The sequence below is a fragment of the Malaclemys terrapin genome, chromosome 7, assembly GCF_027887155.1.
Source record: "Malaclemys terrapin pileata isolate rMalTer1 chromosome 7, rMalTer1.hap1, whole genome shotgun sequence".
NCBI classification, from domain to species: Eukaryota; Metazoa; Chordata; order Testudines; family Emydidae; genus Malaclemys; species Malaclemys terrapin.
The window spans coordinates 100046281-100058648 of record NC_071511.1 but is presented as its reverse complement, the minus strand read 5'-3'; the positions used below and the strand labels follow the sequence as shown (position 1 = coordinate 100058648).

At 38.8% G+C, this 12368-nt stretch overlaps 1 protein-coding gene across 6 annotated transcripts in view; it reads left to right on the top strand.

Annotated features, from left to right (window-relative positions):
- Nucleotides 1-12368, top strand: part of INPP5A (inositol polyphosphate-5-phosphatase A) — a 419473-nt gene that overhangs the window by 157004 nt on the left and 250101 nt on the right. For 5 of the 6 annotated variants that reach the window (XM_054034303.1, XM_054034302.1, XM_054034306.1 and 2 more), the window contains 2 exons: nucleotides 1394-1494; nucleotides 5867-5954. In XM_054034303.1, the coding sequence (XP_053890278.1) occupies nucleotides 1394-1494; nucleotides 5867-5954 (189 nt within the window). Of the gene's footprint in view, nucleotides 1-1393; nucleotides 1495-2853; nucleotides 2934-5866; nucleotides 5955-12368 lie in introns of those variants that run through there. The other variant, XM_054034307.1, reaches the window with a different exon arrangement.

Here is a 12368-nt window from a genome sequence, read left to right as displayed (position 1 = left end):
TGCACGTCCACATACCCCAGCCCTCTGCCCTGACCTCGAGCTGCCCCCAACACCCAGCCTTCTGCCCTGCACGTCCACATACCCCAGCCCTCTGCCCTGACCTCGAGTCCCCGCCACACCCAGCCCTCTGCCCTGAACCCCCCCACACCCAGCCTTCTGCCCTGACCTTGAGTCCCCCCCCAACACCCAGCCCTCTGCCCTGAACCCCCCACCCAACGGGCTGAGCAGGCTGGCGGCGTAAGATCAGCATTTTAATTTAATTTTAAATGAAGCTTCTTAAACATTTTGAAAACCTTGTTTACTTTACATACAACAATAGTTTAGTTATATAATGTACACTTAAAGAGAGACTCCTTCTAAAAAAATGTTAAAATGTATTACCGGCACGCGAAACCTTAAATTAAAGTAAATAAATGAAGACTCGGCACACCACTTCTGAAAGGTTGCCCACCCTTGTTCTATAGTGATTGGGGCCATATAAGCACCTAACTAGACAGACATATATTGAAAATAGCTGCTGTGCTGAAGCTAGGTGGATGAGAAGATGCATATGCTTGTATGTTTGGTAGGGTGACCAGATGTCCTGATTTTATAGGGACAGGCCTGATTTTGGGGTCTTTTTCTTATATGGGCTCCTATTACCCCCCACCCCCGTCCCTATTTTTCACATTTGCTGTCTGGTCACCCTAATGTCTGGGGACAACTGCTACAAAATCATATTTTTTGGAAAGTAAATATTAACTTAAAAAGTCTTTTTGATATTTAAAGTCAGTACAGTAGAACCTCAAAGGTATGACAACCTTTGGAATGGAGGTTGTTCGTAACTCTGAAATGTTTGTAACGCTGAACAAAACATTATGGTGGTTCTTTCAAAAGTTTACAACTGAACATTGATTTAGTGCAGCTTTGAAACTTTACAATGCAGAAGAAAAATACTGCTTTTAACCATCTTAATTTAAATGAAACAAGCACAGAAACAGATTCCTTACCTTGCAAAATCTTTTTTTAACTTTCCCTTTATTTTAGCAGTTTACGTTTAACCCAGTACTGTACACTATTCACTTTTCTTTTGTCTTTGCTGTCTGATTGCATATTTCCTGTTCCAAATGAGGTGTGTGGTTAATCAGTCAGTTAGTAACTCTGGTATTCGTAACTCTGAGGTTCTACTGTATCTTGTATTCTGAAACTATTAAAGATATACATTTACAAAGATCATTTCCAATATTTTGATAATGATTCTGCCAGTTGTTTGCCTTTGTATCCAACAGGTATTACCTGAAAGAAATCCTATTAACTAAACATTACATATTTAGTCTTACTTCATATGTGCCATATTTCGATAGCTGTGGATATAACTTTGCTAATATATGTAACTTATGTTCATTTATTTCAGATTGTACATACACACAAGCCACACTTTATGGCTTTACATTGTCAAGAGTTTGGTGGAAAAAACTATGAAGCTTCCATGTCTCATGTGGACAAGTTTGTTAAGTAAGTAACTGGAAAGGTGCATTTCTATCCTAGTATATGATTTATGCTTGGAAGTATAACAAATATTAATGGATAACATCTTATCCTGTAAGGTACTGAGTGCCCGTAACTCCCATTGATTTAATTTAATAGAATTGGGCCAATAGTCTTGTGAAGGTACGCTAATTTGTTGTAATACAGCTATGAATCTGTAGGGAAGTCCGGCACAAATTTAAGGCTTCATTTTAAGTTAAGAGTCTCCGTACTCCTTACTGCATACTTAGATGTGGCATATGTTTTTTTCAGAAGCACAGTACTACTGTTTTTTGAGATATGTGCTGATAACCTCTATGTATCTAAGAATAAAATCTGGACCTTGGATCATTTGTTTTCATGCAGCAATTTCAAGTTTGCTAATATACTTTCGCTTCTCAGTTAGCCTCTACAAAATTAAATATCATTTTTGTTATCTTTTTTTTTATTATTATTATTTTTATTTTTTTAGTAACTAGAGTCTGGCTCTTCATTTTGTGGTTGTTGCTTCTATAAGAGGAATAGTGAAAAGTAGTTGCAGTTTGTTGAAGGCCAATTACCTCTGTTGAAGGTAATTGGCCTTTAATATGAGGCATGGTCTGCACTTAAAAGTTAGGTCAACACAGCTAAATGGATCAAGGTGTGAAAAATTCAGATACAGCTGAGGGGAGAACAGGTGTTCCCTATGAAGAGCTGGGCTGTCATTAAGGTGGAGGAACCTTAATGAAGCAGGAACATCAGGGAAGTCCCTGGGAGAGGCTGACAAGAGTCCGCAGGGGGAGAGGATGCCGTGGGAACCTGCTGGGGTAAAGGAGCCTCAAGGAAGAAAACCCTGGGAGGTAGTGCTTGGCTGAAAGAGCAAGGAAGAAAGTTTCTAGAAGCCAGGAAATAGGGACAAAGAGCTTGCAGAAAAGGTGCCCAGAAGAGGGGTCAAATTTTTGAGTACGGACATAGTGAGACCATTGTTGAAGGTGATCATGGAAAAGGAGCCTTGGTAGTGGCAGAAGATCCTCTGTTTATGACTTCTAGTCTGATGGACATTGTCAGGTTTGGACTCTGAGGATGTTTTCTTTGAACTTGGAAGCCTTGTGTGTGTTTTAATACATGAACCTGGAAAAGGGTGTTATTGAAATAGGGAGTTTAAGGCCTTATCAAGAATCCAAGGAAGAATATTGTAATGCTGACTCTCGCAACCAGGAAGTACTAAAAGACAGGATGTCATGTGACAGTACGGTTATTTAGTTATCTTCAGCCATTGGCAAGCTCTAATAATTAAACGATTCTATCTTTTGAGAAACTCTTTTCAAAATGCTAACTGCTAATGTATTTTCTTATGCTGCTACTTCCTAGTTGAAATCCAAACTCCTTGTGATAAAAGGTTGAGTCACAGCTGGTGGCATGGAAACCTGATATGAAGGAAATAGAAGGTGAGATAGAGGAAGTGTAAAGGAAGAAAAAATTAAGTACAAATAATTATTTAAAAAAAAACAGTATAAGTACTGCAGGTTGAAAAGTTAAAATATTCAATTCGCTGAGAAATTAGTGGGAGATGTCATTTTGTTCTTTCATAATGTATTCAACAATCTAATATGTTAGGAAGAAACATTAATCATAACAAGTATTCACTCCAAAATACATACCTAGACTGAGGTAATACCTCAAGCTAATAAACCATGCTAACCTCTTAACCTTCAGCAGTTGCTATTATTACATTTCCTTTAGAATTTTCCCTATTAATTAGATAATATACTATGAAAAGACAGTATGAATATATTGGTATTTTAAAATACAGGCCTGGAAATCAAGTAACTGAGTCTACACTCCAAACTCAAAAATAAATATAAAGAATTTTAGGTCAGCGCTTTTTCTGGGCTAAATGATTGTAGGAATGTAACAGTATTGATGCCAGTGCCATCTGAGGGGATTAAAGACAACATAACCAAAGTTACACTAGTAATAAGTTTATTTTTATCCTCGTTGACATTTAATTTTGTATGTAATGATATAGTGCACCAGAAGATGAGATGAACTGACTAAAGAATTTCACAAGCCTTAAACTTTGGATGCACTGAGTCAGGGAGGAGTAGTACAGTGCTACTGTCCCAAAATTTGGCTAAGCGTTTAATTATCTAAATGTATAGAATTCAGATATTTGAGATCTTGCATATTTGAGTAATTTAACTGAGTAGCTTTGTTTGCAATTTTGATTTTTCTGTTTTGATAGCTAACACAGATTCGAGTGGTGACTTTTCAACATGATGAAACCCAGTTATTTTTATTAAAGGGAAGAGGTGCAACATCTAATTTAATGTTGAAACATTTTTCATTTAAATAAAGACAATAAATGCCACTGTTAATGAAATGTAGCCATAATGAGTTCTTTTCAGAAAGAAAATTATGTCCTGAAACCATCTTGTTCTCAAATATTTGATTTGCTAATAAACCTTAATTGACATTACTGATGTAAATATTGAAGTTGTATCAACATAAGATTTTCAGTTAATCCTCCATCACCTTCAGTACTTTGAAATAATTTGAGGGTCCTATTCCATGGAAAGTAGTCAAACAGTGCCCTCTGCTGATGTTGTTAATCAGTAGTTGATTTAGTTAACCTTTTTAAGTAAAAATAAGATAGCCCTTAAGTTGTTCTTTTATTTATAAAACTGAATTTATTTGCTGCATAATTTTGTGTAGCAGTTCTATTCTTTCTTTTTTTATAGTGGGGCCAATTTTATGTTTCAGTGGATTTGAAATAAAAAAAATATAATTTTGGAATATGTCAAGTATCAGGGGGTAGCCGAGTTAGTCTGTATCCACAAAAACAACAAGGAGTCCGATGGCACCTTAGACTCATTTGTGTCTTAAAGTCTTTAAGGTGCCACCGAACTTCTTGTTATAATTTGGAATGAGCAACCTTTATATTGTAAATCATCAAAATGCAAAATTGTTACTATGGATTTCCAGGGCTGAGCATTTTTCTCACACCACCCCCTGCAAAAAATACTTTAATCTTAGGCCAGAGTAGATCCGTGCATTGTTATAGGTTGAAGAATAGAGATCTCATTGTAGGTTATAGGACAGGATTAAAATAAACAAGAGGGAGGGAGAGACCTTCTGGCCCTATCTTAATCTCAGTCATGCTTCAATAGCATGTGTCCTCCTGATTGTCAAGAAGGGCAAGGGGCTATCCACTCCATCACTGTTTGTATGTGTGATTCCCTCCTTCCGACTACTGTTTGGGGTAAGCAGGAGGGTGGGGTAAGGTTGATCGTTGAATCACATGGCTCTTGCTTGTTGACACAATGCTTCTGGGCTCAGGCCCTTTGACATTTGTCCTAGGCTGACTGTCATTTAGTCAGTCGAAAGAACATTCCCTGACATAGCTTCCAAAAGTCTTCTCCTGGAAAGCAGGTAGATGGGCAAAGTCATGTATGCCATTGCTAATAAATAAGATTAAGATTTTGTCAGTTATTTTTAGTAAAAGTCATGGACAGTTCACGGGCAATAAACAAGAATTTATAGAAGCCTGGTCCCCCTTGCTGGGGGCTGACAGCCTGAGCCCTGCTGCCCGGGGGATGGGGCTGACAGTCCAAGCCCTGAAGTCACAGAGGTCATGAAAAAATCACAGAATTCTGACCTCCATGACAGACTCATAGCTTTCCTAATAAATAGGGGGAGTAACTTCTTCAGCTGTGGTGCTCCCATGGGACAGCAATTGCAAAGACTCATTTGCTGGATCCAAGTTCCTCCAACTACTAAAAAGAGGCAGCTTCTTCAAACTTTACTTTTTTTTTTTTTTTTAATTCTCATGCACTCCTGCCTTAAAAACCTCATGCTGGAGCACCTTAACAGCACCACTTTCAGGGCTGCCAGGTTTTGTTCAACTCTGTGTGTGAGATTTTTTGACAAAGAGCAAAGAACTGAGCAGGTGTCAGGGGAAATAAAACCTATTCCCTTTGTGCCTTAGACACAAAGGAGTTTGGCCAGGTAGGGACAGAAGGGATTGTTGAGTGGGAACTGAACTCTGTTGAAAATTCGCCCAATAGTGCAACTATCCGTCTGCCAAGTCAGCCAATATCAAAACTGTTTGGCACATCTTCACTTCTCTTTGGGTTTCCCAAGCCTAGAGAGCAGCCTGCCACAGATGTTAGAGCAGCCAGCCTTTGAAGACAATCATTCTACAGTCAGGTGATCTGGCCAGCAAGTTTTACCGACTGTCTTCCAGAGTTTGGGAACCTGGACCTCAGACTTTAAAGCCTGCTGGGCTGGTTCACCCAATTTTTAAGAAACTTTGATATCTTGAGATACAACAGATTTGCATATCCCTTCATATTGACAGTCTTTCATTTATGTGTTTCAGAGAATTGTTATCAAGTGATGCAATGAAAGACTATAACAGAGCCCGGGTTTACCTGGATGAGAACTACAAGTCACAGGAACATTTTACGGTAAATTTCCTTCTTCCATGAGATTAGTTTAATACTCAATTCACTTTTATGTTTGATCTTGAAATTGTTTTATCCTGACTGATGTAAAGATTGGCGTTGGCATCCTCTGTGATGATGGGGATTACATCTTTTCTAAATATACTGTATGTGGGTAGGAGATGTTCAAATTGATTGTTTAGAAGAACTGTATCTGTTAAAATAGTAGAATGTCAGAGTTCATGAAAAGCGAGTTTCTGTATTCTTTTGTGCTGGCCATTGATAGATCATTATACCTCCATTCAAGGAAATGTCACCAGGCTACATTTTGGGATGGTGCCAGACTTGCAGCTTGATTAACTGAAAAGAGATTGGCAAACATTGGAAACTTTGTTATGGATCTTGAGTCTGATTCATATGATGGTGAAGGGAAAAATCAGTGTACAAACAAACTTACACTGATATGTGGGTAACATTTAGGTAAATGTGAAAATGAAACACAGGCATAGGAAAGTTCGCCTTTTTATCTATAGCGGAAGAGACCATTTAGTGACAGCCTGAATTTATACAATGAACAAACCACAGCTACCATTTTATTGCATGCCTTCCCAGTACGGCAGTACTCCCAGTAGACTATTCGGCCCCACTGTACCTTCTTCTTTGACTAACTAGACCCCTCCTTTCACGCAAGTAGCCTATTTTCATCCATCATAGCCCATCCTATATTCACTTATCTTTTTTTTTACATTGTTTCTCCAGGGTACAGTCAAAGCAATCCTCCTCTTTCTTCTCAGGGCCACTAGCATTAATCCAAAATGTGGTGTTAAAGCAAATTTTGTACTGACAGTTTTGCTTTCCTTTGCTGATGCTCCTGGTGTGTTGTACTCTCCTTTATGCTTCTCTGTTAGCAGTTGGTCAGTCCACTCTCCCTTGTACTCCTCAAAGCAGTCTGATAGCATATTTAATGAGCTTATGTAGTTGAGTCACTTAACTGCTGACACACACAACTGTCCAGCTGTATAGCTTGTTCTTGTTCTTCAATTCTTCATATTGTCAGTCAATCAGAGGATCCATAATATGATCAAATATCCAACAACTTTAAGTTCAGTTTGCATTACTTAACTGTAAATGGCAGTAAGTGACTTGGTGGATAGGAGAAACCAGTCTAAAATTCTTAGTGGAAAAACTGAAGTGCAACCCTATGTAAATATGATGTGGATTTTTATATCGATGTGACCTATGCTTGTGGTGTTAGTTTTAGACAAAGGATTAGGGAAGAACTTGTGTGATTACTTTCCATTGTATGTAGTCTTAAGAGACTGAACCAAGTAACAAAAACAAAAACGAAAGTCCCCTTACTATTCCCTGCCCCCACTACACAACAACCCTAAAAACCCAGAAAAGCGAGCGAGAGAGAGAGAGATTGATTCACCTTCATCGTAGGCTTTTTTTATCTTGTCACTTGTTATAGACCACTTACTGGCCCTTTGTATCAAGGAATCTTGTACATAATTTCAAAGACTACTATCACAAATTACAGATACATTTTTTAATAATCATAATTTGAACTAATAAGAGACTTGAGTCCTGAGCTTCTAGTCTTTGAATTCATGCACTGTCTGCACTAGATAAAATCCCTTTTGAAAATCTAACTACTAAGTTGTGACCATTTAGGGTAAAGTTTTATTCTTATCTTCAGTGTGGCTTGGTGCTTTCAGGATGTTATTCATCTCCCCAATTCCTCATTAGTTTTGTTTCTGATTGCAAAGGTCTTTAACTTGTGTGGGTTTTTTCCATTCCTTCTAAGGCATGGAGTTGGCAACAAATGTAATCCCTAATAATTGTGTGTGTGTGTGTATAAATATACTTATATTATATATCTCTATATAGTTGAAAAGAAAAAGAAAAAGATATTTTTATTTATATAATATATATATGTGTGTGTACATATATATATATGTGTGTGTATATATCTTTTTCTTTTTTAAAAAAAGTAAAAGTTCATCATATATGTTGTTGTGAAAATTCTATTTTCTTTAGAACTACAAAAGCCCAAGCATTCACAATGTTGCTAACTTATACCTCTGTTATTCTAATACCCCTTTTCCTTCAGTTTTGACAGTGTAGCCTCTATGGGACTTTCCTTGGCTTGGTTTTTGCAGAGCTAATCCTGATTTTGCTGCCCACAATTGCACAGCATGGCTGCCTCAGAGCACTGACTCAAGGCTTTGACAAAACACCTCTGGGTAACATGGATCCTCAAAATACACTTCCCTCTTTGCTGGTATAAGGAGTGTGGCTTTACTTAGAGGATATGGATATATTTCTTCAATACTGTTTAGAAAGTATAGTGCACTGACAGTGATACTCAAGGAGCTTTTGTGGAGTTTTGGATAGATAGAATTCTACAATAATTCTACTGTATGGTAAACCATCAAAATAGTCCATCTCAAACCCAAACAATCTAAGACTAGTGATTGTGCCATCTGCAATTGTGTACCAGGTATGGTGAGGTTTTTGGTTTAAAGACACTTCCCTGCAGTAGCTGTTAGTACCCAGCTTGTGAATTCAGATAAAAACTTAGTACATTTAAAAAATAATTCTCTACAGCTGCAGGGCCACTGTTTAGCCTGAAAGAATTTGATGAACACCTCTACTGCTTCTGCACCTGACAACTGGACTCTTACCTCCTGTTGGCTTTTGCAGCAAGCACCCCCTAAGAATATGAAAAAAGGTCAAAGGTGAGAGAGAGCATTTGGCAATGGTCATTTGTCTAGATGCAGGGAATTGCTGTGCAGCTTTTCGAACCCTGCTAGGATAGAGCCTGTAGCTAAAATTTCTTCACACAACACTACTAAAAAAAAATCAGCCCTATCAGATTTCAAAATTAACAGTTATATAAAATTTAAAAAATGATGTGAAGATTAATTTCTTGGCACAAGGTGGGACAGCAGCTACTACACTAGGGCTTATGCTTGTCAGCTTTGGGAATATGACAGTGTTAGAGTTAAGAGCTCCCAGCAGTTATGAATGAAGTTTGTGGGTGACAACCATTGAAAGAGTAAAGGTTGTTTCCTAGAAGTTTCACTAACTGAACAGTCTGCATCAATATTAGTTCAATTGTGACTGGAAGCAAGGATGGGCAAACTGGTTTGAACAAGAACTGACTCACATCTTAGCATACAATCCTAACTCAGGATTTTACTGGAAATTCAAAATACCAGTAATTTTTTTAAAAATTCTGCTCTTAGTAAATCTTTCATTACACAATCATACAACTGTGGACAGTTTTACATATCCTTTGGCAAATACTACACAATACAATCTAGACATCAGTCCCAGTCTCTACCAGGGTTTGTATAAGGTCTTTATAGGGAGGGTGATGAATGGAGGCTGAGAAAAGGTCAGAGGCAAGGCCATAGAAATACCTATAAGTAAATAAGGTGAGTCTTGAAATTTGTATTGAATTTCTCAAGTTCTTAATGTTTAAATTCTCTGCTATAACTTTAACTGCAATCAGTGTAGGTTTTTTTTTTGTAAAGTCAATAAATTATCAGTCTTCACTCTACACAAATGTTTTGCAGATTGGAAAGAAAAAGAAAATCTTTTAAAGGGATCTCTTTATTGATATTAGGTGAGGGACAAGCAACACGGAAATGGGCCATGAGGAACATTTTTCCCTCAACAATTATCTTATTAGTAATAATTGGGATGATTCCATTTTTATGTTGTTTGACTAAATACCAACTAGTAGCTGTCACTATTCAATCAGTTCTGACTTGAAATGCCTCAGATCGTGGTAACCTGAGTGACTTCGGTGACAGCTGTATGTATTACAATAGGGTGGAATTTGGCCCATAATGTCCTTGAGACTGTGCAAGACTACACAATAATGGAGATACTTGATATGTTTAGTGTACACCAGGCTAATTACTGATCCATTAAAGTGTAGCATGTGTGGGTGTTTGCATATGTTCTTGGCATGCAAGAGAATTGGTAGTCGATGAAACAAGGCGCTGTGGTTTCTTTTCAGTTTTAACCGGGCAACTCCTTAATTGCTCTGACCTTTGCTTTCTTTGCTCAGCATGAGCAAGGCTTACTATGCATGAGTAAATTAGGAAATGATAGTTATAGGGCACACCCATGCCTCTCCCATTTCCTCCCTGCTCCCACATAGAATTTGAAAATTTGTACCATGGTAGCTACAAAATGCCCAACCATATTCCTAGTATGTACAGGAAAGTCCAGTACAAACCATCAGTCTAGCAACACACTCCTTGTCAAAGGTCAGAGGAATGTGAGCAAAGAGTCTGCAGCCACAAATTCAGAAGGTAAACCTCCTGGATGGCTGCACTGAAGGCTAGTTTAGCTCATTGAACTATATTAAGTTTCCTCTGATTTGAGGCTTTTTTATTTCTTAATATGTACATTAGAAAATATTTTTTACTAAAAACTGACAGACAGACAAAACTCCCCAGAAACCCTAAATACAGAAATCATTTGAACCTGAGTATTTAATATTGTGGGAGGAATTTGGGAAGGTGGTTTCCCCCCACCCACCCACCCCAGTTGGCTAACCCCTACAAAGTCCTGACAGTCTCCCCCCTTAAGTATAGAACATGAAGGACCTCACAGGGCCTTGAATTTGTGAGAGTATATTTTGAGGGGTTGTATATGTCTGTGAGGGTTGTAGCTGTATTCTGGAAGAGGCTTCACATTGGGTTGGAGATTTACTGTTGAGTACAGACTTATTTTTTTAGAAGGCATAGTTTTAATAGATAATACAAGATTCTCGAGCACTTAACTGTTTATTATTGGTTAACTGTGCAATAAATCAAATACCTTGTAAAATACACTGTTGGTGTATATATTTGTGTATTGAAGAATCATCTTGTCCCTGTTAAGAGTTGATTGAGTTTTAATTGGTCCATTAAAGTGCTGGTCTTACCTTTAAAAACAAAACAACCCCCCCCTCCCCCCATAAACCACAGTTTTCACAGTGGAGAGAAGTAAATGATGGTGGCGTCCCCCGGTGGTATGTACTGGTACTAGTGCTGTTCAACATATTCATAAATGATCTGGAAAATGGGTTAAACAGTGAGGTGGCAAAGCTTCCAGGTGATACAAAATTATTCAAGGTAGGTAAGTCTAAAGCTGACTGTGAAGAGTTACAAAGAGATCTCACAAAATTAAGTGACTATGCGACAAAATGGCAGATGAAATTCAGTGTTGATAAATGCAAAGTAATGCACATTGGAGAACATAATCCCAATTATACATACAAAATGATGGAGTTTAAATTAGCTGTTACCACTCAAGAAAGAGATCGTGGAGTCATTGTGGATAGTTCTCTGAAAACATCTGCTCAATGTGCAATGGCAGTCAAAAAAGCTAACAATGTTAGGAAACATTAGGAAAGGGATAGGATAGGGATACATAGAATAACATAATGCCACTAAACCAATCTATGGGCCACCCACACCTTGAATATTGTGTGCAGTGCTGGTAGCCCTATCTAAAAAGAGAGATATTACTCCTAAGGGCATTCTGTGCCAAAATAAATTAAAAATTCTGCACACCATATTCTCAAATTCTGCAAATTTTATTTGTCAAGATAACACTACATAATCACACCAGTTTCAATTATTTTGGTAATTCATTTCAGAATACCTATCAGCAAGTATGTCTGTAACAATAGAGAGAGACACACAAATTCCCTCAAGAGTAAAGAGTTAAAGAAACCCCTATGACAACCCAGTTCCTGTTTCTCTGCTCCCCTCCCTGCCCCCATAGCCCCGCCATGCCCCCCCCAGCCTATACATGTGAATCCCCTTCCCCCCAGAGCCCAGCTGCAGGGTTCCCTGGCCCAGATACCCTCACTCCCCGCCCCCCCCCCCCGAGCCCAGCCGCGGCCTCCCTTGCCCAAATACTCGCACCCCTCTCCCCCAGATTCCAGCTGGGGCCCCCCCCAGCCCAGACTCCTATCCCCTTCACCTCCCAGAGCTGAGGGATCCAGAGGGAGAAACAGCCTGATGCTTGGTCCCAGGCTTGCATGGAGCTTCCTCCATGCCGCCCTCTCCTTCTCTCAGGGGAAGCTGGGAACTGCAGTTGCCAGGATCCCTCTAGCTCCTTCTCCCTCCCCCTCCCCCAGCAGTGACTTTTATGTGTGAGCTGGACTATGCTGGGTTCAGCGGCTCATAGTGGCAGCTAGCAGCACTGCAGCCCATTTCTGTCGGGGAGAGGAAATTCTGCGTGCACAATGTTAATTTCTGCAAAATTCTCAATTGTGCAGTGGCTCAGAATTCCCCCAAGAATAATAATAATATTAGAATTGGAAAAAGTATAGGGAAGGGCAACAAAAATGATTAGGGGTATGGAACAGCTTCCATATGAGGGGAGATTAAAATAATAGGACTGTTGAGTTTAGAAAGGAGATGA